Here is a 27,007-nt window from a genome sequence, read left to right as displayed (position 1 = left end):
TCTTCTGAGTTTTTCTCTTTTGTAATGTCTCACAGCCATCTCTCTTTCTAAAGTTTTGCTTCAAATCTCCCTCTTGCTCACTCTCTCTCCCCCACCATGAGTGGACACGCCCCCTACTGCTGATTGGCTACAAGTGTGTTGTGATGCTCAGTCTGATCCACCTTCAACAGCGCTTCTCAATAATCGCTTGCTGCATCTTTAGGTATCTTGAATAATGCTGATAAATAAACCAATAAAAATCAAAGAAAACCCAAAAACATAAACTTGAGGATTATAACACTAGTCCCATTTAAGTGGGATCCATTACCATATTAAACTAAAAAGCCTAATTACAAACAGTTTGTTTTCAGTTTTTTTCCATATACCCTTGACATCACATCTGTTTGGGATGAAATCTGTTCAGTGCTTCAACTGCTGTCTTGAAACGACTGGATCAGTTATAATCTTCACCTTCACCCTGGTGAAGATGATGCTCACTATTACACCTGCAGCTGTCGCTACACCCATGGGAAGTCAACGTTAACACTCTCATCTAACAACATCTGTTATGAGTTTCAGAATTCTGTGAAGGGTAATTAGGCTAATGAATCTAAGCCAAACACCACCAATGACGTTTGCGTTCTCATCATCACAATCTAATAAGAATATCTGCAGATAAACAGACAAATGGATAGATGGACGGAGAGTTAAGAGGATAAATACGTTACATTTGCATTATGTGATGAAATGTGCATTGACAGATTCATTTTACACTGAAAGCATGTGACTTTTTGTTGTAGTTGCTGTATAATACAATAAATAACCCATATTTCTATGAAATTTAATTATGTTGAAAAACAGGTATTTCAAAGAATTCTCCATTTCTTTAGGTTCATAGTAGTAACAAAACAGGACTTACAGTTTAACAAGGTTTGTGAGACCTTTAAACACGTCCACATGGAGGCAGCCGATCAGGTTTTTGGACAAGTCTCTGCAAGGTACAAAAGATAAGAAAGTGTTGAGTGTTAACTCATACAGGCACTATCATTTCTTAGCTAGGTTTGTCAAAACATAAAACATTTTACAACATCATGTTAACTGAAACATCAAATACATACAACCACATACAATTTGCAAAATCTTCAAGTATTTTTATACTCTGAATACAGCCTTTACACCTATGTTAGCTGTTGAGCTGTAAGGTCTTGATCAGTGTTATTTTAGTACTTAGTTTGATATATTACAGCATCATTATATACCATAATATTATATATCATTACACTGTAAACCCTAACGCTCAAAAAAATTAATTGGATTGAGTAGGAAAAACTTAAATTAGTTCAGTCAAATTATCTTTGAGTATTTAGCACTTTCTTTTTCTTTCAAGTTCACAGCACTGATATAAACTGAACTGTTTCATAGCTTTAAGTTTTATGAACACATTTCTTTTGATTTAGATGAACTTAAAGGTGCCCTAGAACCAGTTTTAACAAGATGGAATATAAGTCTAAGGTGTCCCCTGAATGTGTCTGAAGTTTCAGCTCAAAATACCCCATAGATTTTTTTTAATTAATTTTTTTAACTGCCTATTTTGAGCCATAATTATATATGCACCGATTCAGTGCACGGCCCCTTTAAATCTCGCACTCCCCCGCCCCCGAGCTCTCCACTGCCTTAACCAGAATAAACAAAGTTCACACAGCTAATATAACCCTCAAAATGGATCTTTACAAAGTGTTCGTCATTCATGCTGCATGCATGCATCGATTCCGGTGAGTATAGTATTTATTTGGATGTTTACATTTCATTCTGAATGAGTTTGAGGCTATGCTCCGTGGCTAACGGGCTAAAGTTAACATTACACACTGTTGGAGAGATTTATAAAGAATGAAGTTGTGTTTATGAATTATACAGACTGCAAGTGTTTAATAATGAAAATAGCAATGGCTCTCTTGTCTCTGTGAATACAGTAAGAAACAATGGTAACTTTAACCACATTTAACAGTACATTGTCTTTCTAAATGTTTCGTTAGCATTTGTTGCTAATTTACAAATATCACTAAAAATATCATGATATCATGGATCATGTCAGTTATTATTGCTCCATCTGCCATTTTTCGCTCTTGTCCTAGCTTGCTTACCTAGTCTTATGATTCAGCTGTGCACAGATCCAGACATTAATACTGGCTGCCCTTGTCTAATGACTTTCATAATGTTGGGAACATGGGCTGGCATATGCAAATATTGGTGGCGTGCATATTAATGATCCCGACTGTTACGTAACAGTCGGTGTTATGTTGAGATTCGCCTGTTTTTCGGAGGTCTTTTAAACAAATGAGATTTACACATGGAGGAGGAAACAATGGTGTTTGAGACTCCCTGTATGTCATTTCCATGTACTGAACTCTTGTTATTCATCTATGCCAAGGTAAAATCAATTTTTCATTTGATGGCACCTTTAAGTTTAAATGAAACTGGGCTGGGATTTATGTTTCCAATCATGCTTTGCCCATGGCACTTGAAAGGGCGAGTAAATGCTAAAATTAAGTGTTATATAAAAGGTTTTTTTTTTTTTTTTTTGTGCAAGATCGATATTAAGTGGGAGATTTAGTGATTTAGTGATTAATGTTTTGTTATGCTACTTTAGAAGAGTTTCTGTTAATATGGGTTTTTGGAAAGTTACCATCATGGTTGTTGTGCATGTGACTTAGTTTGAGAGCAAGTATGTTGTTACATGTTTTATATTGCTGTACTCATTCTGCAAGTACTATACCATGCTATTGCTAAAGGCCTGTTCACACGGGGACGAATATCGCGCGCGATTTTCGCCGACGTTTAACGGCTCGTGACTAAACAACGGGCACCAATGTGAGTGTGCACACCGAAGCGAGAAACGCGAGGCGTAAAAGCATATTTTTTTAAAAACGCCTCGGGTTAGTTTTTTTTTTTTTTGTTTTGACGCGCCACGTTAAAAACTGGCCGACCAATAAGATTTGCGCTTTTGTTCACGTGCCCGGAGCTGCTGAAGTTACAGTAAAACACGACTTGGTGGCGCTCATGCACAAAACGGTCTTGCCGAGCACACAAGACGACGAAGAGAAAGTAAGTAGACGAGGAAGACCCCTACAAACTATCCCTGCGTCTCAAACAGCTCCCTAGCTTCCTAGGTCATGTATCAGTATACCATGTAAATGAATGTGGCTGACTCCCTGATCAGTGCCCTGACTAGTGAAGTACAGAGCTGAATGAGACGCACACTATGGGTGCTCTGCCACCTGTATTTCTGTATTTTTACTTTTTTTCCCCCTTTTACATTCAAGAAATATAGTTGAGAATGTGTTTCATAAATATGTTTATTTACACTACCGTTCACTTGCACTAAAATATATATATATATATATATATATATATATATATATATATATATATATATATATATATAAATAGTGTATGTATGCCATTTTATATGCATTTTTTTAATCTTCTTTAACTTTATTAATATCATATGTTTATTTGTACTATCGTTAAGCACAAGCGCCACATACTGTCAGGGAGTGAACTTGCACTTTCACTCGGCGCATCGCCGGTGAAAATCGCTTGGGTGTGAACCATAGACTGTAAAAAAAGATGGACGACGCGACGTCGCTTCCTTCCATTGTAATGAACTGAAGCCAAAATGGCCGACCGAATGGGCGCTGACATGTTACGCAATACGTCAAAAAAAAAAAAGTTTGGAGCCTGGGCATGCGCAGAAGGAATCGTCAGTTGAGCCGGAGGCGGAGTCGCGATATCAAACTTCCGCCCAGACGACTGCGTCATCATTCATGTATTTTAAATAGACTATAAAAATTATATACAATTTAAAATTCTACCTATAAAATAATAGGCTATTCTATTTCTAGAGCAATAATACTTTTAAAACAGCAAATTCAGTAGATAAAATCAATATAATATGCCACTAGAAACAACTCTAAATCGTCAGAAACGGTCCTGCCATTTAAATCAAGTTCAACTAATGTTACAGGAGATCGATTGCTGTAATTAGAGTAAGCTATCATTAGTTTTGTCCTGCTAATTATTATTTTATACCCATAAAAATAATAAGTAACTGCCAGATAACGATCACCTGCTTTTTCCCGACATTGTTAACATTAGGTGTGTTATCTTAACTAATAACATTTATTAATTAGCTTATAACACCCATATTTAATGTTACAGAAAAAGGTTCAGTGATCCGTCAGATCCTGTAGGTCGGTTAGTACAGTTTACTGCTGAACAACTCATTTTGTTGGTGTTAAATAACAAAGAAATCGAAAATTAACAGTTAGTTAATACATCTTCAATCTCCCCTCGAAGCTCCGACAGTCCTCAGACAAGCTGAGCTGTCAATCAAGTTCGAATCATGACGACACGCCCCGTTTTTATAGCATCAAATTGCTAGCTAAAATCTAAATCATCACAAAAACGAACAATTGAATATATATCAGTGTGATAACAACTACCTTAAATGACCAAAACCATCTTTCAGAAAGTTTTATTTGAAGCAGAATTTATTTTTAAGTTTTCACTGAAGTCTCATTCGACTGCATTGAGAGGGTGGGGTTTATGACCTGTACTGCATCCAGCCTCCAGGGGGCGATCAAAGAGCCCGTGGCTTCACTTTTCAGAACGTATGAGACACACCCGGTGTGAACACAAAAAACGCTGACGATAAACGTGTGCGATATTCGTCCCGGTGTGTACGGGCCTTAACATGTTAGCAACTTAGTAAATTAGCATTTTCTGTATTAGTTAGTTATAGCTTGCCAAGCTTCTACTAATAAAAATGTTTACGTTCAAATTGCATAATAATTTTAAGTTAAATGTATGAATTAGTTTACTCATATTTAAATTCAAGAAAAAATTAAAATGTTTGAGTACAAAATAATTATAAAAAAAAAATCTGCCAGTTCTGCTTGTTTAATTTGAATTTCTTAAACAACTTAAAATATTATAACCAACTGCCTCAAATTTGAGTTTTGCAAACTTATTTGGGTTTGCAGTGTACAGTATGTGATATTTTGAATTATCTTGTATTTTTATGCTCAGTTTTAATCTCAATTTTAGTTACATTTTTAGTCATTTATATGCGTGTCATTTTTATTGTTTTTTAATATTTCCATTCATCTTTAATTTATATTTAATTCAGGCAACATTTCTTTATTTTTTAAATCATCTATTCATTTTATTTTTTTTCAGACTTATTTCACATAATGAAAACAATTTTTAATAGTTTTAGTTTACAATTACAACACTGGTCTTGATGGAGTGAAAGAGCATTCATACAGCAAAACATTCCTTCTAAAAACAAAATATACACTTCACCAAACACCAATTAGGAAATGACCTCATCCTGCCTATATTTATACAATATTGACAGCCAAACTACCATTACATCCCAGACAAAACATAACCATTACTGTCAATCTAGCAGTCGTTCCAGTCTTCGTACATGACACAACATGTTTTTGGCAAAAGTCTCTAAACCCCATCTAATCGCTCACTTTAATGTCAAGCCACATTTTTCAGACATACAAGTATGAGACATAACAAATATAGCACTTTGATTTATCACAAGCTTCCTTTCAACATGCAAAAGCACATCAATATACACTTCAATGCACAGATAACATTGAACAATGACAATAATAGAAAAATTAGGCATAAATCTTAGTATGAATCCAACAAAGTCAAATCTTTGTGAAGCAAACAGCATAAATGGTTTGAAATTTGCATTTAATAGCAAGTGGTTTAACTTGTTACCATAATATAAAACATGCATGATCATGTATTTCACTGTGGATCAATCAAAGGGATTATCGGTAACACTTTAAGGTTCATTAGTTAACATTAGTTAACTACATAAGTTAAACTAATAATGAACTGCACTTCTTTGTTAACGTTAATTTCAACATTTACTATTAAAATCTTGTTAACATTAGTTAATGCAATGTGAACTCACATGAGCAAACAATGAACAATGTATTTTCATTAACTTATGTTAACAAAGATTAGTAAATACAGAAACAAATGTATTGCTCATGGTAAGTTCATGTTAGTTAATACACTAACTAATGTTTAACTAATGAACCTTATTGTAAAGTGTTACCGGATTTTCTTACCAGAGGGTTTAACAGCAGAAATATAAGGCATAAAGCATGAACGGTTAATATATATTGTCTAAAACATGATTTGTTGTGTAAAAGTTGTCTAAAAGTATTCTTTTGAGATGGATAGTGGTCCTTTTTCCTGGTGGATGAACTTCTAGTAATCATTTGCTTTTATTCCTTACTAGTGCAATTCCAGCCATTGAATTCTTAGAAAATAATGCACACCCAAGGTGGTAATGCGGCGACGCGAAATGCTGACAAAACGTTTCTGTGCAAGTGTGTCTGTACTAATATTATATAGTACGTGTGTATGTTTGAAAGAGAGAGAGAGAGAGAGAGAGAGAGAGTGTAAGCACTTTCAGGACTCAATAAAACATATTTTGTGGCAAAAACCATGACACTAATTTGTCATTTTCATCCTATTGTTTCCTATATTGCTTGGTTGGGGTTGTCGTGGGTTTTGTTTCTTTTTGCAGTTGTAGGCTGTAGGACCTATTGAAATCGAAATCATTTGGCGAAATGATATGGAACTGCCTAGAACTACTTTAGCTGTGCATTTCCCTGAAAATAATTGCACACCTTAGAATGTTGATCAACCAATCAGAGTCGAGCAATCAACAACCTCCTAGTATGAATGTAACTATTGCTCCTTGTTAATGTTAGTTAATGTATTACTTAAAATTAACTAATGAGACCTTACTGTAAAAATCTAATGTTCTTCATAATTCTTTCACAGTTTAATCTGTTTGAAAGATTTGTTTACTTTATAAATTTTTTTGTGTATTGCTTTATTGTATTTAAATGTTCAGTTCTTTCAATTGTTACTAGAAAAAGTTACTAAACCAGTTATAGCATGACAACTTTTTTTTTTTTGCAATGTATTTCAATATTGTGATAATACTGTATACCATGATAAAAGATTCAGCAATTATCGGAACATGAAAATGTAATACCATCACATGCCTAGTCGCTCATATACTGTATGTAAATAAATTAACTGTTTACTCGTTGTCCATGTTACTTGGACATAGAAATTCATGTTTATTTGTCAGCAAAACACGTCCTCCTCTATGGACAAAATGCATTATTTCCATCCATACAACATGAAGGAAATCAAGATGTCAAACAATTAGATACTACAACAGGAACTGACAGATGAAGACTAACTTTAAAGGATGAGTTCACTTTCAGATGAAAATTACCCCAAGCTTTACTCACCCTCAAGCCACCCTACACAATCTGAGTTAATTTAATAAATATCCTGATGCATCTACGCTTTATAATGGCATAGAACTAGACTGTATATTATTTATTATATACATAATATAATAAAATAATATAATGTTTATCAAATATAATAGATAGTATTACATATTAATTTTAAAGATTAAATCTGTAATTTTGTTGCAGTTATGAATATAATTTCATAGTTTAATAAAATATGAATAATGTTCAATCATGATCACATAAAAGATAATACATTAATTATTAGCTTAAGAATTTAATATTGTGAGATGATAATATCTTACTGAATGCGTTTTTTTCTAATTAGCATCAGCCATTTCTTTTTAAAGTTCAGGAGACTTTGACATTTTCTTCTATGGAGTTGGCAAAGAAACTAGGGTTATAAAACTGAAAATTCATCTTGTGCACTCTCTCAAAAGTTCGGACGACAGCAAATCTTTTTCAGGGGAGCTGCATGCTTCTCCATTTAACAAGCCAAAGAGCAGTTTATATTGGCAAGGAGTGAGTCATATTACACAGCCATGCCATACACGCGAACGCTCACAGTGCGTGTCTAGAGAACGTATATAGCCGAACACTTACCACATATACATACTTCACTCTGCACAAAACAAGGAACAAACTCTCCTTTCTTTCTCCAAGTCTCTTGCTCTCAATAGTTTGTGCTCTCTCTCTCGCTCTCTCACACACACACACACACACACACACACTCTGGCATGTTAAAGTAGATAGCATCAGTCATGCTGTGCAGAGTGCTGTCTGGACATCGTCCATCTGGAGTGAAGAACTGCAGAAAGATGAAGTCTTATTTCCGTGGTTGCACACGCCCAACAGTGAAAGCGTTTTTACTTGAATCAGAGCATTTCCGCTAGAGGTGTCAACCAGTGTTATTTTAGTATCACTGACATACTATTGTAGTTTTTATTTATATTCTGAATTTATTTTTATATTTTCTGTTTCATTTCAATTTTAGTTCAAGTTTTAGTTATCTTGTTTTTTTAAATTATTTTTATTAATTTTATTTTATTTTTTAAAGATGCCTATATGTTTTTAGTTTTAGTTATTTTTGTGCATGAAGTTAAACTAAATAAAATTGAGAAATGTTACCTTGGCAACTAGCTGGAAAAAAGTACTTAAAAAATGCTTTATTTTTTAATATATATTTTATTATTTCAGTTAAAAGGAATAGTTTTCACCCAAAAATGAATTTTCTTATCATTTACTCACCCTCACGGCATCCCTGATATTTAAGTCTTACTTTCTTCAGAGAAACAGAAACTAAGATTTTTAAGAAAATAATCTGTGGCAACACACTGATTAATTCACTGGGGTTGTATGGATTACCGTCTCAATTGCTGTGTGTGGTTTTTCAAGCGTTAACCAAGTGGCGCCCATTCAATGGAATTATATGGACTCAAAGAGATTGATTATTTTCATATTTTCTTTGTGTTTGTTTATCTGAAGAAAATCATATACAATGGGGAATGGCATGAGGGTGAGTAAATGTTGACAGAATTTTCATTTTTGGGTGAACTATCCCTTTAAAGTCGCAGTAAGTAATATTGACTGCTAGTGGTTGAAATGGGTACTGCAGTCCAAATTCAAAATAGAGTTTATTATTTTATACAAACAGATATTCCAACACGGAACACACATTTCAAAATAGAATAACTGCATGATTCAAGAGCTGAACAATTAATTGTCAAAAGATTGTGATCTCGATTCAAACACCAAAGCGATCTCATTCCTAAATGAAAACAATTCGCTTTGACAAAATCACAAGGGAGCATTCAAATCTGTGTCAGTGCTGCCGCTAAACCAGAGAGAGCAATTGTCATGTATGAAACAGCTTCACAAACAGTCACAAAAGCTGCATTCTCATTACTCTTAAATTGCACAAATTTAAATTGCGAATTGAAAATAAATAAAGTCAATTTCGCAAAAACTTTCATATATATCGCAAAAAAGATTTTACACTCACATGAGGTGGTTTTTCAGGCAAATCGAAAAAGGAATATTTCGCAAAACTGCATGGAAACAGTTTTCTCGCATTTACAGGTCACCTGGCGTACGTAAAATTAAATCATTTTTTAAAGATGGCATGGTATGTTTGGACAGAAGACGAGACAGTTCTTTATTAAACTCATAAAAGACTAAATAATTACGGGAATACTGGATTCTAAACAACAAAGAAATGCCACAATTTATCAAGACATCGAAGCTGATAGGAGGGAAAAACACACAAAACACCACATCCGTGGCCACTCTCCAAGTAAAAGGGGCTTTCCTTGCCATTAATACTTGGATAATACGCCTACATTTTCTTCGATTAAAAATAAAGGCTAGTGCAGTGGCTGCGATATGCTAAAACCAACCTAACATCCATTGCCATGATTTTGGGAATGACTTCTCGCAAGAGAGAAAAAAAACAAAAAAAAAAACACTTTAGTCGCATAACATCGGTTAATGGAAATATTTTATCGACATTTACAAAATATTGCAGAAGTTTTGTTCAAATCTGTAATGGAAACCCAGCTACAGTATCGTTATTTCTGTGTTACAAATATTCATATTATCACAGAAGAACTGTGAGAAAATTATATTATATATTATTACATTTAGAATATAAACACTGATGTCTACAGAAGCAATCAAAATAGAGTAACTCGCCTTTTTGAAAGTAACATGGTGCTTCAAATAATGATTATATCAATTTCATGTATTAAGAAATGTATTTGCCATTGAATGATTCATTCGGGAGATTCATTAGATTCGTCCAGCAATGAAACAAGCGAAGTATTTACGAGTGAGTTATTGAATCACTCATTCAGATAGATTTTTTTTTTTTTTTTAAAATAACTCAAATTCATTAAACATTTTAAATAGACGGCAGCAATTAACATTTGTCAGAGTAAATTAGGCTACATGTTATTTTGTTTAATTGTCTGTTCAGAATCGTGGGAGAATCATGATCTCTGTTTGAAACAAAAAAGTAAATAAAAAATTGTGATTCTCAATTTTTCCAGAATCGTACAACTCTATAGCATTGTTTTTCACAGAAACAAATATCTGAACTTAGTCCAGAAACTTATGGTGTTAGTTTTTGTTAACTATAATAACCCTGATGTCAACAATACATTTTACACAAAAGCAAGACAGAATAATACTTACAGTTTTTTGAGGGCAAAAAGTCCATAAAAAGCTCCTGGTTCAATATGTGTGATTATGTTGTTCTTCATGTCCCTGTGAAAGAAAAAACAGTTTTAGGCATTGAACATTATCAAACACTTCAAAAAAGGCCTTTGGTTAATTTCAAACATGAGCTAAACTGAGCCAACCCAACCCTATAATAACAGGTTACTCAAAACTCAGAAAACATGCCAGTGGGTATAACACTCAAACCTTTTGATACTTGACGTGCCATAGCCATCAGCAATAAGCCAACGCACACCCCTTAATAAATCACTCTCATTTAGCAGTGTAACGTAACATGCGGATTGGAACCTCTTCAAACGTAGTAATTCAATCTACAAAAATGAATCTATTTAGGTAATTCAATAATATCCTGATGTACTGCACTATATTATACATCAATTATAGCAATTGGCATACTGCAAATGCCCACTACAATAGCTATAGCAGAAACTGACTGACGGCTAGTAGTGCCTTCAGGACCACCACTGACTGAACATAAAATGAGTAAGCATGCAACAATTCCAGAATCCGACATAAGAGAAAGGGCGGATAAGTTCAAAGGCTACCGTCACGGATACCCAGAGCCCACACCTGCGCCAGTCAACTAGCCCTATTCAAAACATCATCACAGAGTTCCTGCGTCAAAGGCGGACTAACCATGCGAGCCTCTTTGATGTCATGCCATTTGTGGTTTGAGAGTGGAATAGAGGAGCACACAACAACACACAATACGGCAAGAGATAAAAAGGTAGACTAAGGTCATATCAATGCTTTTAGGATTTCTGGAAGAATAACAACATTAAAAATGTACCACGATTTCCACCTAAATATTTAGCAGCACAATGGCCTTAAACAATGATAATGGGGAATTGATACATATTTGAATTGTAATTCTATCTTCTAACGGTTATAATTGAATCATAAATTTCAAAAATCGATTTTCTAAACATTTGTTAATGTGGCATCTCAAAGCATTTCATTTTCCCATTAACAGCAAAAAGTTAAAAGTTTAACTAATAATAAAAAAAGTATCAAAAATATGTATATAAAAGAAACCATGTGATCACCATTTAACACTAATGCAATATTAAGAATATAAATGTATTAACATTCCTGTAGCACAAACAACAGATCATGGTGCTAGCAATGCCAGGGTCATGGGTTTGATTCCCAGGGAATACATGAATTGACAAAATGTTTACTGCCTTTAAATTAAAGGGATAGTTCACCCAAAAATTAAAATTAGATTTTTTTCTGCTTACCCCCAGCACATCCAAGATGTAGGTGACTTCGTTTCTTCAGTAAAACACAAATGATGATGATTTTTAACTCCAACCGTTACATCTGTCAGTCAAATAATGGGAGTGAATGGGAACTTGGATCAATAAGAGTCGAAAAACCTTGCATAGACAAATCCAAATTAAACCCTGCAGCTCGTGATGACACATTGATGTCCTAAGACATGAAACGATCGGTTTGTGTGAGAAACCGAACAGTATTTATATCATTTTTTACCTCTAAAACACCACTATGTCCAACTGCGTTCAGCACTTGCTTAGTGAGGTCTGATCGCGCTCTGACAACGGCAGTGATGTCTGGCACTCATTGAAGTATATGCGTGAGACATCACTGCCGTTGTCAAAGCCCGATCAGACCTCACACGAGTTCACTAAGGTTTTTCGACTCTTATTGATCCAAGTTCCCATTCACTCCCATTATTTGACTGACAGACGGCAACGGTTGGAGTTAAAAATCATCATTTGTGTTCTACTGAAGAAACAAAGTCACCTACATCTTGAATGTGCTGGGGGTAAGCAGATAAACATCAAATTTTCATTTTTGGGGGTGGAATAGAGGAGCACACAACAACACACAATACGGCAAGAGATAAAAAGGTAGACTAAGGTCATATCAATGCTTTTAGGATTTCTGGAAGAATAACAACATTAAAAATGTACCACGATTTCCACCAAAATATTTAGCAGCACAACGTTCTTCAACAATGATAATGGGGAATTGATACATATTTTAATCGTAATTCTATCTTCTAGCGGTTATAATTGAATCACAAATTTCAAAAATCGATTTTCTAAACATTTGTTTAGAAAAAGTGCTGGGGGTTATTTGACTGACAGACGGCAACGGTTGGAGTTAAAAATCATCATTTGTGTTCTACTGAAGAAACAAAGTCACCTACATCTTGGATGCCCTGGGGGTAAGCAGATAAACATCAAATTTTCATTTTTGGGTGAACTATCCCTTTAATGCTTTGGATAAAAACTAGGGCTGCACGATTAATCGCATGCTATTCTCACGGGCATTTCGTCAGTAAAGCCGGTTCCCTGATTACCGCTAAATCGCCATCACCTGCTTTCAAATGAAGCGGCATTTAATAGACAGAGCCGTAGATCACTGAAAAGCCACGCAATATCGCGTTCATATCGCAGATGAATCGCCTGCGATAATGAACGCGATATTGCGTGGCTTGTCCGTGAACTACGGCTCCGTCTATTAAAAGGCGCTTCATTTGAAAGCAGGTGATGGCGATTTAGCGGTAATCAGGGAACCGGCTTTACTGACGAAATGTGCGTGAGAATAGCATGCGATTAATCGTGCAGCCCTAATAAAAACGTCTGCCAAATGCATAAATGTAAATGTTTTAACCAATTTTCCTTTATCAGAGTAAGGTCATAAACAGTTTAAGCATAAACTGATCGTCACAGCTAGATTTTTTCCCATTGTGCCGTTTTGATCTCACTCGGAATATAAACACATTAACCTGCATTCTATAGGCTTATTGAAGTGCGCATGTGTGATGTGACAGGAAAGCTTCATTACTGCAATAAGCTCTGATATCATTCTAAAGGCAGGAACACACCAAGCCGACAGTCGACTGTCAGGCAGTTTTTGTTCGTCAGGCGACTAAGTTTGACTAAGTTCCACACCGTTGGCTGAAGTTGGTCCTTGTCGGCTTTTTTTCATCCGATTCGACATGTTAAATCAGCGTTGGAGCTCTTCGGGCCATCTGATCATTCGGATTGGCTGTTCAGCTACTGCCACCTGCTGGTACAGAAAGGAATTTCATCTTGCGCAGAACGGACGTGCTACTTGGCCGTCGGCTGTCGAGCATCAGTTTGGTGTGTCAGGGAAACTGTGGACCCAGACTCTGCCGACGTGAGCCAACCCCGCAGTCTGCTTTCGTCGCCACTAGTTTGTCGGCGTCACCTTGGTGTGTTCCTGCCTTAAACACGTAAGTTGTTATTCTTTGATCAATCTTAACAAGAAGTCAAACAGGTTTGGAAAAGCAAATGACAACAGAATCTCTAAGACATGCCACTCTTGATTAAGAAATATTTCTGAAAAGAATACTGAGAAAGTTTAATGTCAAGCAAACGTGGAATAGCACATGGAAAAGCTTTTCTTTCTGTGAGAAAACACTTCTACAGAGAAGAGCTGGGGGAGCTTTAGGTCACAGTGGGCAGTTCTCTGGAGTGGAAAGGCAAACACGCGTCCCCAGTAGCACTGCCTATAACCTTTGCACAAAGGCTGGGGAGCGAGAGGGGAAAAGGGAAAATGGAATGCTCAAACCCAATGCTTCTCAGAATACATTAGGACAGGTCTTATTTATGTCTAGTCAAATTTCAACAAATATGCTGGCTTATCGCCAAAATGTTTTATTACCTGAAACAATATTTTGGTATTAAAGAAATTAATCAGAATAAAGCATCATGAAATTATCATACGATAGCTCTGTGTGAAGAACAGACCAAAATTTAAGTAATCACTAAAAATCTGAAGTAGCGGTGCTCTTTTTAGTGAATCGGATAATTCAGTTCACAAAGCCTGAATGATTTGTTCGTGAATTGGAAAGATCCGGTTCTTGAGTTTGACAAACTGACTCAAAGACTATGTTTACATGTGCACCAATAATGCAATTATTTCTCATCAGATTAAGTTTTCAATTGCAGTAAGATGTTTACATGACATGAGTGGAACTCTTAACTCCAGTTTACATGCAATTGTTACTCTGATTATTCGCTATTAAGTATGATAACACCACACTCAGATAGGCATACAGTATGCATGTTACTGGTATTGTTTTAATCTACTCGCATCAAATTTAAAATACATTTTTATGGACAAACTGGATATTATTCAGCGCTGTGATGAACATCGCAATGGCAGGTTTGCCTATGCTGCCATTGTGTTCTTCATATCGTCTGGATGAGGATATGGAGCAGAGCAACGAATTGTATTGACAGAGTTTAGCAATTTGGTGAAGAGAAAACAGAAGTGTCACAGAGTTCATTTAAGTTGTGTGAACAACATACGGCATCCATGTACAAGCTGTTTATTGCGATTAAAATCGGCGCACACCTTCTAGTATAATTCGATTATGGTTACTACGATTATGAGCTTAAATCGCTTTACTTTAAATCAAAGTATTGCGTTTGCATGAGGTGAATTTTAATCACAATGTTGCCAAAATCCCATTATAATCACATTATGAGGGAATGATTCAATCCCAGTGCTTAAAGTGATAGTTCACTGCTGTCACATCTCAGGTTTAATTAAATTATCTTAATTTGTGTTTTGAAGATGAACAAAAGTCTTATGGGTTTAGAACAAGAGGATAATTAAATTATGAACAATTTTATTTTTGGGTGAAATATCCCTTTAAATCACTGAGACAAAACCATTTAGGGTATGTTCACACAACAACAATGTGCTAAAAATAGAAAAGTTTTTACTTTGTTTTTTTTTTTAGCGTACAGACAACGTTGTCAAAACAAACCTTGTTCAAAAGCATCCACAAAAACATTTTATGCTGCCAGGCCAGTAGTTGGCGATGTCACTTTGTAAAGAAAAACTACATGCCTATACTGAACACGTAATATGCATGACGTCACCACTTTCACAAATTCACGTTTTAGTAGTTTACATCGAAACAATAACGGTATCATTTTCAAAAACTTGCACTTTTTGAATCCTGTTTTCAATTGTTTGCTTTTTCAGGCCCCCAAAACCCCACTGTCGTGTAAACGAAGGGCCAAAACGGATAGTTTTCTGCTTTTAGTTGAAAATGGTGTCACGTAAACGGCTCCTGGAGGAGTTTGTCAAACTACCGGATCCATCCAATTCACAAACAAATCATTCAGGTTTTGTAACTGAATATACCAATTCACTGAAAAGATCTGATTTAAAACTATGGATTTGTTCAAATTGACAATCACTACTTTGGTTAATTTTTTAGCAAATAACAAATTTTGGTCTGTTCTTCACACAAAGTTTCTATATGATTTCAAAAGACATGATATTTTTATGATTTTTTTTTTGTAATTCTGGAGCTTGATAGTTGATTTAAGTCGATTTAAAACTCACAGAAGTCAATCATTCAGGTTTTAAACATGACAGGGTTTTCATTTTTAGGTGAACTACCTTTAACTGCAACAATAAGGCGGCAACAAGGTAAAAAAAAAAAAAAGTCTTTGACCAATTCAGTCTTCAAAAGTGCACACACACACTCCAACACACCGACACAAAGACAAAGAGTCACAGTGCAGAGAATAATGCGTGAATCAGACTGCTGACATCTCTGGCTTTAGCTCGATTTATTAGAATGACAAAAGCAGCGCTCTGCTCTGGGCAGAAGGGATTGGAGCGAGAGAGAAGCATAAAAACAGAAAGCCAGAGAGGGCACATAGGGAGTAGCACTGGAAGGTAACTGTGCCAAAAAGCCCAGACGCAGAAACCCGCCGTGCCGTCAAGAGAGTCGAAGATGAATTCCTCAAGCTTTCAAAGCACGCAAAGATCAAAGATGTTTACACTTCCAACATGTTATAAAGACAAGGGTTTAGCTCTTTATACCCTGAACTGTATCATTTTCTCAACATGAAAAGAGTGAAGAATTCCCTCACATTATAAACAGAATGGTGCACAGATTCACTCATGAATCAAGATGAAGCTTTGCAACTGGCTTAAACGGTCCAGTTGGAAGCTCTCAATCCCGTACACATTTCTCAAAATGACAAGGTCTACCGGCTGCTGGAACGCAAGGTTCCACCACAATCACAACTGTAACAAACACCAACTTCTTTTGCATTCAAGCAAAACACAAGCCGAAATTCCATCTGTTTCTTTGTATGATGAGATGATTCCCAGATCTTACTCAGGGGTGAATGGGCACTGGAAAATAAGATGAAGGCCAAGCTACAAGACCTCTTTGGTGGTACAACTTGTGTATGAAACATTTTATAATGTATAAAATGCATAATGAAATGTGCAAAGTTACACAAATTTCCTTTTTGGATGTATACACAAAAAAATCTGGCTTAAAAACAACCCAAGTTGGGTTGAAAATGGACAAACCCAAAGTGTTTTATTTAACCCAATTATTTTTTAAAAATTACTATATGGCTGGGTTAAAATGAACCCAAAATAGGTTGGAAATTAAAAATCAACTTGCTAGAGGCACCAATAATAATCAAAAGGTGAACAATTATTAATAAGCAATTAAATAAATGTTTATTGTTTAATTAATAATTAAACTTAATAAATGTTCATTTACAAAACATTAATAAATGTTAATTTCTATTTGAAATAAATGCTGTTCTTTTGAACTTTATATTCATCAAAGAATCCTAAAAGAGGATAAAGGTTGAAAACAGCAGCACAACTGTTGCAACACTGATAATAATAAGAAATGTTTCTTGCAAATCAGCATATTAGAATGATTTCTGATGGATCATGTGACACTGAAGACTGGAGTAATGATGCTGAAAATTCAGCTTTGCATCACATAAATTACATTTTAAAATATATTCAAATTAAAAACTGGGACAATTACAGAAATCCCTGAAATACCTTTTTATGAATATTTTATGAATATTAACAAGAATGAGGACATGGTAAATACACCCCTAGAGTTCCTAAAGGATGACATTGTTATTCTGGCCCCAAATGAAGCACAAAACTAATGGACTACGTCCATGTTTCAGGTTCAAACAAATTGAAAAGTCTTAAATGAGAAAGAACAAATAAAAAAAAAAAAGTATTGTGTCAATCCCTTTATTCAGCAGTTCATTGAAAGAAACTGGTTAAGTGATATGCCATGAACATGCCTATTGGTCAGCGGCTGCTGTTCATTGAAAATCTGGGTCATGTATAATAGCAGTATAAGGGAAAGTGCACACATACACAGCAACACTAAATACGGCATTTCAATGTACAGGCTGGCTCTAAATTTAGCTGTGAGCTCTAGCATTTGACCAGCACTGCTACAGTGAGTGACACTGAACGCCTAACGGAAGTACAGAACAGTAAACTGATGCCAAGACCAGACGATTGTGCTCCCTGAAGGCAATGGCTATAATTAACTTTCACTTGACATCCCCCTCAGCATGACCTCCTCGAGGTCTCCAACAGCCTTATGATCCTTCACCGGTACCTCAACAGAAAAATCAGGGATTCCTTTCTGCTTGACAACATAGCCTTGTCCACGTCAGAATAAGAAACAATCAGCTTTGCACTTTACCTAAAAAAAATGCTGGTTTCGAAAATGAACCGTTAAAGTACCCATGAACCGGAAGTTGCAAACGACTTCTTGTGTTGTGACGTATTTCCAAGTTAAACGGAATATTGAATACTTTTTTAGATTTTAATTTAAGATCACGACGACAAACTTTTTTTTTCTGTGTATTAACTTGCACGGATTAATTGCTCAGCACAACCCTAGTAATATGTGCTAACAAGTAAATAGGGTCAATTTTGATTTCATGATGACTTTAATGTCAAAGACCAGATAACTTCCACATCAAATAAACATTTTAGAACAACTCAGAATGCCAAAACTGACAAAAAACTAGATTGTTACAATTATAAAAAAAAATGGAGACATCTACACTGGCAACAAAGCAGCACCAGACGCTTTACTATGAAGATTGCTATAAATGTTACATATTTAAACCCATTAAAACCAGTTCGGGATTGCATAAAGACAATGAATCAAACTACTTTGTGTGCTGCAATACATTATCTGTGATGTGTTACATTTGGCAGCTTTTGAGGTATCAGTCAATCACGTCACCGTTTGGTTCTCAAACCTTTTGAAAAAGAAGTGAACTTAATTGAATTGAATTTTTAAAGTTTTACTTTAAAGTACATTTTTAATTGTTTTAATAACCTTTTGATTAAAAGAAGTACACTTATTGTGATGTGCTGATGAGTATTCATGTTCAGTACTGGTTTATAATTTAAATAAGGTTAACATTTTAAATGTACTAAACTGCAACTTCATGATTACAAATGTGCAATTACAAATATATTTAAATACAGGACATAAAAAGAAATAGAAATGACATTAAAAGGTGCGATAAGTAGATTTTGAAAAACACTGGAAGTTCATTGGCCCGACACAAATAACAAACAAGTAACCAATCAGCATTAGGGGTCATATAACGAGTGGGCGAAAGATGAGACAATGCAAAAGAGCTCAAAAGAATATCACTGGAATGAAGGGTTATGACTGGGCAAGATCTTTAGGACCCGCGTTTATATTAGAAAAGCTTCCCAGCGCTGGAGAAAGCTAAACGGGAAGGCCTGAAAACAGACGCAAAGGCTGCTTTGATTCCGCTTTACATGCGAGTAACACTGGGTTTGAGTGTCATGATTGTCTGGAGTTGCTGTGCTGTTTATTACTATAGGTTCATTTTTTGTGCTTCCTTGTCGTTCGTTCATCATCTGCGCATTATTTTTCGTGAATCATTTTTTTGCGAGTCAGCTGTGATAAACAAACATCCACTCGCACTTGTGTGTGTAACAGTGGCCAGCTAGTGAGAGTTGTGCAGGTAGAGCACTGCTCACTGACTACCACTAGAGCGTCATTGTTAGTGCACTCGCCTCACCTGCCAGCAGCGAACGGGCCGAAGTTCGAGACCGACTTGGAGCAAGGTGGCTAGGAATAGGATTGAAAAGTATGTTTTGGAGGCGGTGCAATGAAGAGAGGGGAGGTTTGTATGGGTTGATTTCAAATATCAACAATGTCCAACAGCGTTTTTTTTAAATCTACTTATTCCACCTTTAAAGTACATTTTAGTTTACCATAAATGCTTTTCAGTACATTCAGCAGTACACTATAACCATAACTTTAAACATTTTCCACCAGGATCTCACTCCCGCATCTCCACACCCTCACCTCTTCACCTGTTCTTTTTGTTTCCTTTTACATAAACCACACCCTTTTTTGTAATCTTTTTTTTCTCAGAATAAAAACATGAAAAAAAAAATTTGAATTCATTTAGATAAATAATGAAAATAGTTATAATGAATTGGTTTAGAACTTCTTCATTTACTTGTTCGCTGAAGTTAAAAGGGTAAAACAAAAACTGAATCGCCGTCAAAGTGTAATGATCTGTTACAAAGTTCAACTAACTGCATTTAATATCAATTCAAACTATAATACAATTTTCATTTAACTGCAATTAACATGCAACAAAGTGTCTGAAAGCAATTAATTTAGTTTGCACTTATATTTTTAAGTAATTATAAAGGTATTTATTTCTGTAATAAGTATGCTACAGTGTACTTTTTAACGGTGTACTTTTTAAAGGGAAGGCTGGTTCTGGGAAGTTTCTGGATGGAATTGAAGGAACTTTCATAATTTTCATAATCACAGTCTATTAACAGTGTATAAGCCACACTAAAATTAACCACAATTAATATAACAAATAAAGAGAATTTTGAACTTACAGTCGTTCCAGTGATGACAAACCAATGAAAGAGCCATTCAGAAGTTCCTGGATTTTATTGTTACTCAAAATCCTGTGGAGAAAACAAAAGATGTTGATATTAAAAACTAGGTGACCACGGTCAAATAATACATTACTTGGACATGAAGCGTGAAACTAGATCTACTGTTGTTTGCTTGCAAGTTCATGAGCAAACATCCTCAAATTTTTATTTTTCATCAGCTGCATCCTCAAAACCTTGGGCTCAAGTACCTCAGAAAAAAAATTGCTCACTGCATAATATTAAGTGGCCTAGCAAATACAAGGACAGGCAGCTGAGAATATAAGACACTAGCCAAGCTCTTAATCATCAGAAAGAAGCTTCTAACAGCTGAAGATACAGAAAGATATGAAAAGTTACCATAGCAACCAACTGGAGTGATCATGTAACCATTAAAATGTCTGAACTGGTAACCAAAAGTTTTAAAGTTTAAACCCAAAGGAAAATCACAATTGTGGCCGAATGAAAACGCCTGCTAAATGACAAAATAAAAAAAAGATTGAACTTAAATACACTGATTGAACCTATGAATCCCACTTCTGAATCAGTCTAATAGAACAGGTCTGAAACAAATCAGATGTCTTCTTGCTTCAATTTTCCACATAGATGACGGCCAATTGGCTGACATGACTATCAATGGAGCGAAGCTTTAGTGGCTGCTGAGGCACACACCAGAAAATTTGTTTTGCTATAAAATGGTGCAGTGCTAAACACAGCTTACAAGTGATATACAAGAACGAAAACAGTTGCATCTGATAAATAAGGAATGAATAGCATTTAACTTGGTTTTATTTCGAAACATGAAATTACAGCAAAATTAAACAAAAGCCTCTAACTTTAGAGGTAGGTTTCTCAAATGAAAACCAGCAAAAATCCACTGCTGAATCATGTTTGTTTTTGCTTTCCGGAGCCAAAACATAGGGGAAACATCTTCCACATGTCTCCTCCATTTTGTGTAATTCAGCAATAAACAGTGATGTTCATTCCAGAGGAAGCACCACAACTGTTTGTGGCTGGCCATTTTAGGGACAGTTGCACCGGATGCGGTTGCTCGTGCTCACAACCCCTTATCCACAGGTCCAGCCAGACTGTTATTATTATGGGGTGCTGAGGGGTGACTTTATTACAAGCTTGGCCTACTGAGACAGCCTACATATTTTTCTGGCTTTGAGAACACAAACAGTTCCTATCCTCTCCTCACTTTAACAGCTTGTGGATTTTCAAACTCCAGATGTGCAGAGCATTATGGATTAGGTATATCATCAAGTGTCTCAATGAACTGAGAGGACGCATTTGCACGATGTAAATTGTTTAAAGTCAACATAAAAAATAAAAAAAAGATACTATTTACTCTTAAAGGGATTGTTGATTATTATTACACTTTTTAACTTTAGTACTGTGTAATGTTGCTGTTTGAGCAGAAACAACATCTGCAAAGTTACGACGCTCAAAGTTCAATACAAAGGGAGATATTTTCTTTTTCAGAAATCTCTTTTTAGGGACTACAACAAATGGCTGGTGGGGACTACAACAAGCTTCTTCCCAGGTTAGTGGCATCACCCTAAAATTTACATAAACCCTGCCCCCTTGTTGTAGTAGAGTGTTGTTGCCATGCCGACATTTTACGCGGGACTGCTTCACAAACGAGGGTCATTTCAATGCTTAATTTGCACAAAAGATTAACATGACGGCACATGCTAGTCGACGAGTTGAATCAACTCCACAGCAACTACATAAATTTATCCACTAACCATTCAGAAACGTCCAGTTTCATTCTAAAAGTTGTAACTTCTTCCTGATTCTCTCCATCAGACTCCGGTTTGAACAATGTAAGGCTGAACACGGTTACTGACAATTGTCATTTTGGCTGCGTGAGATTCTCCAGCTTTGTTGTTGTTGAGCAACCGATGCGCGAGCTGTTAAAGGGTCACATGAACTGATTTAAATATGTTTTTAGTACATTAATGGATCTTGAGAGAGGAAATGTCATTGCTGGCTATGGAGGCCTCACCGAATCATCAGATTTCAACCAAAATATCTTAATTTGTGTTCCGAAGATCAACAAAGGTCTTACTTGTGTAAAGCGGCATGAGGGTGAGTATTTAATGACAGAATTTTCATTTTTGGGTGAACTAACCTTTTAAAGCCCCGTCTCCTTCTGGAAAGGGGGCCGGGAGCAGCAGCTCATTTGATTTAAAGGGATACACACAAAAATGGTCTGTTTTTGCTAACACCCAAATAGGGACAAATTTGACAAGCTATAATAAATTATCTGGTGTATTTTGAACTAAAACTTCACAGACACATTCTGGGGACACCAGAGACTTATATTACATCTTGTAAAAGGGGGATTATAGGTCCCCTTTAATGCACATTCCTGGGAATACTGTAGAAGATTCAGTGTACGTTATTGTAAGAAATACATAAAAATGTCATTGAACTGTAACCACTTGCTCCTCCTCTAAAATGAGGACCACTTTGAAACCGCTTAAGTTTCAACCAATAGATCTTATGCACCAGAGAAACAAGCACACCGCACAGCCATCTTTAGAATTCTGTGTTTGAACTTCCATTTATGCGGTAACTGTATATTTCTATGGCATCACTGTCGAAGAGTTATTAGTTGGTGAAGTGGTTTTACTTATTGTAGATTTAACGAAAGTGCATTGTAATGTTTGAAGCGGATGTCATAAATGTCAGTACACTGGGAAGATTTTAAAATGAGCATCTCATCCATAAATCTGTAAGATCTTACCTTCATGCTGTGGAAATACAAACAGGAAGACGGGGCGGAATGAGCGCAGCGCTGAAAAAGGGGCGGAGCTACATAAGGTCTATATACCAGCGGTTTCCTCCACTATAATCTCTGGTATTTAACACCCACTTATCACAATCCAATCAACTCCCAATTAATTAAATCAAATTTCAGACTTTATATTTTTCTTGTCCGTTTGAAACATGCTGATTTCTACAAAGCCCTTTTGAAAAGCTCAGAGTGCTCTGATTGGCCAGATGACCCACTGTGTTGTGACTGGCCAAACACCTCAATTGTGTGACAAATGTAACGCCCCTTACCTTATTCGTGACTCACAGCTTCCAAGGCTTTAAGCAATTGTAAACACAGTTAATAATGCCGTCGGTTTTAAAATATTGATAACACTATAGAAAGAGTTTAATCATCATTAACATTAATTGTACCTGTAGTCTTACATATTATGTATGAGATCTCTCAGATGAACTTCTCATCTGTCAGCAATTACATTTGTTTGCGTTTACATTTTCATTCTGGCAACCTTAATTGTAGATTTAAAAGCTGTCAAGAGAAGAAAGAAAAAAATGCCTGAAAACATTCTGAAGTTTGTAGGGATAAACAAGCACACGCTGCCTTGTGACTCTGATCTGTCAAGATCAATTTGAGAGTGATACAGATATTCACAAGCACAGCCATCTCCCAGCTGGGAGCCATTCCCCTCCCTCATGATTACAATATGAGCCCAGGAGAATTACTGACACACAACTCCTAGTGTGAGCCTGAGTACAAGTTTAACAGCGTCTACAAAGTTTTACTCAGAACTGATTTTATTTTTTACAAAATTAAGTCAACACACAAAACGAGCTTGTTTTTGAATGTAACTGCACAACTGTTTTTATAACTGAAACATTCATTTAATAAAAGTTCTCTTAACTTTCTGTGTTGCTTTTCTGTACATTTAGGGCTGGCCAATATACAAAAGTTTAGGGCAATTAAGATGTTGTCGTTTCTTTTTTGTTTAAGAAAAAAAATGCTTCAGCTTTAAAGTGATCAAAGTAGATAGTGTGCACGTACCAAATGCGTCTTTCCACGCTCATAACCAAAGGAGTTTACTTTGAAAGGCAGGGAGTGGAATGCATAAAATGAATTAAACCTGGCCATCAGAATGATTTCTTGTGAAACTGGAGTAATGATGCTGAAAATTCAGCTTTGCCATCACAGGAATAAATTACATTTTAAAATGTTAAAATAGAAAACAGTTATTTTAAATTGAAATAATATTTTACAGTATTACTGTTTTTAATGTATTTTTTTATGAAAATACCTTGGTGAGCACAAGAGGGTTCTTTCAAAAACATTATGAAATCATACTGGCCCCAAATGTTTGAATGGTAGACTAGCTCAAAATTATATATTTTTCAGCGTTATGATATTTAAATGTGTTGATATTTATGTATTTCCTGTGAAGCAGTAAAGTATTTATTCAGCATTTCATTTTTCACTAAATGAAGTAGGGCTGCGAAAATAATTGATATTTTTTCTGCGATATATATTGCAATATGAAAAAAAAAAAAAAAAAAAAAAACCCAGAAGACTTGAATAGCTTTATTCGCAAAGAATTAATCCTTCTAGAACGATTGGGGTGATTTTGTAGGGGAATCTGTACATAAATGCAATGGAACAAAGATACAAATTAAATAAACTATGTATTTTAAGGTAAGTCTAACAGTATTTAGGTAATCAAATGTAAAACAACACTGCTTAGTCTTCACTGTATAAATTAAATATAATGAATCTTAATTACAGCTACAAATGTGATTTTATTTTAGCATCTAGTTTGATTAACAATAATGAATCATTAATGGAATATTAGGCTGCTGTCACTTTAAGACCGAATGCATGGATCCAAAATAATGATACGCATCAGTTTTCTTTCTCAATTGTTTACATTCACGCAAGCCATACGCTACTGTTTACGAGGATACTTGCTGTTGCAGAGATGGGCATTCTGACATAATTTGTATGTATGAGTCCATTCAAGCACAAATAGATGCAGAAGAGACCGGAATTCGATGTTTGCGCACTGTCTGTGTGGCTCTGTGTACACAGAAAACAGCATGCAAGTTCTGAATTAAGTTCACTTTCGCAGATTCTTGTGCTCGAATGGTTTAAAATCACTTGAATGATTAAACTGATAGAATCTAAAACACATGCAAATTATAAACTATCGCTTTATGGTGGTTAAACTTTGCAATGAATCCGAGAATCACATGCGCCTCGAACTGTAGTGCACTATGATCCTGTACAGTTTACTTTTGGATTAATCGAAAAGTAATTGAAATTGAAATTCAGAACCTCTAACCGACACAATTTTCCCATGTCGGTTAGTTCGTTTTTTTTAATCCTGTTAATACTTCCCACTTAAAAACATACTAGCACACGTGTTGCCACGTAACTCGGCCCCGTCCAGTCAACACGCAGGTGAACAAAGAGTCAACACAGAGACAGCGCACAAGCGGTGAGCCTTGCGTCTTCACTAAACTTTGTCAGTTGTATGTGTATTACGGTTTGCCAGTTTAGACATTCAAGCGATTAGACGATTGGATGTGTGTTATTATATCAAGCTACCGTGCTCACGCAGCTGCACTGTGACACGCACACTCATACAAACAGTAACTGCGCATCACGTGAAGTTTGTGCGCACAGAGAGGAGCGCAGAAAATAGTTGTCAGCGCTGTCCTGTGATTTATCACTAAAGTAGCTTAGAAACTCAAAACTTATGGCAAATATTTTTCTACTTTTTAAGTAACTATTTACAACCCACAGCTTCACAATTAATAGAGAGACGGTATGTCTAATTCACACACGCAATCGCTTTCATTACATACTGGTACTGTGCTAATTTATCTGTATCTGATTTACAACGAGCAGAAATCTGTAAGAAATGTTACAAACCATAGATAAAATAACTGCTGAAAGTGAGCTGTTATGTCAGATCACTCTTTCAAAAGGAAAAAAATATACCACCTTTAATAGTAAAGCATATTTACAGTACAAACCTTGTAAGTGAACTATGAGGGCAAAAAAACAAAACAAAAAAACAAACAAACAAAATAATTGTTTATTAATCGTAATCGAGGTAAAATGTTCAATTAATCAAGGTTTTGATTTTAGGTCATAATCGTCCAGCCCTATATGGTCCCTATACTTGACATTGCGATATTGATAGGGCTGCACGATTAATCGCATGCTATTCTCACGCGCATTTCGTCAGTAAAGCCGGTTCCCTGATTACCGCTAAATCGCCATCACCTGCTTTCAAATGAAGCGGCATTTAATAGACAGAGCCGTAGATCACTGAAAAGCCACGCAATATCGCGTTCATATCGCAGATGAATCGCCTGCGATAATGAACGCGATATTGCGTGGCTTGTCTGTGAACTACGGCTCTGTCTAATAAAAAGGCGCTCCGTTTAAAAACAGGTGATGGCGATTTAGCGGTAATCAGGGAACCGGCTTTACTGACGAAATGCGCGTGAGAATAGCATGCGATTAATCGTGCAGCCCTAGATATTGATGCTAAAATGATATATCAGCAACCCTAAAATGAAGAATGATATACTCATTTCTATGCGCCAACATAATAAACAGCAATTTTTACTCCTTTAAATCACATGAAAGAACACAAAGAGGGACTAATATGGACATCTTTCTTAATAGCAAAATAAAAACACATCAAATAATTACAATATCCACAATGCTGCTGAACTTTATATAGCCAGTTACTACCAATAAGTTATGTCTGGTGGGCAAGAATGAAGTGTAGACCAGTTGTACAGGGTCACATGATGTGATTGGGGTGATGATCACTCGTCTGGACTCGACTTACATCAGTGGGCAA

At 35.7% G+C, this 27,007-nt stretch overlaps 1 protein-coding gene across 1 annotated transcript in view; it reads right to left on the bottom strand.

The window, feature by feature from the left end:
- Positions 1-27,007, bottom strand: part of LOC137030044 (adhesion G protein-coupled receptor A3) — a 62,363-nt gene that overhangs the window by 28,674 nt on the left and 6,682 nt on the right. The window contains exons 2-4 of the mRNA XM_067400005.1: positions 20,316-20,387; positions 10,545-10,616; positions 899-970 (exon numbers count right to left, since the gene is read on the bottom strand). Of these exons, the coding sequence (XP_067256106.1) occupies positions 899-970; positions 10,545-10,616; positions 20,316-20,387 (216 nt within the window). The remainder of the gene's footprint in view (positions 1-898; positions 971-10,544; positions 10,617-20,315; positions 20,388-27,007) is intronic.

The sequence above is a fragment of the Chanodichthys erythropterus genome, chromosome 11 (assembly GCF_024489055.1).
Source record: "Chanodichthys erythropterus isolate Z2021 chromosome 11, ASM2448905v1, whole genome shotgun sequence".
In the NCBI taxonomy this organism is placed as follows: Eukaryota; Metazoa; Chordata; class Actinopteri; order Cypriniformes; family Xenocyprididae; genus Chanodichthys; species Chanodichthys erythropterus.
The sequence above is the reverse complement of the archived record's forward strand: the minus strand, read 5'-3'. Positions and strand labels throughout refer to the sequence as shown.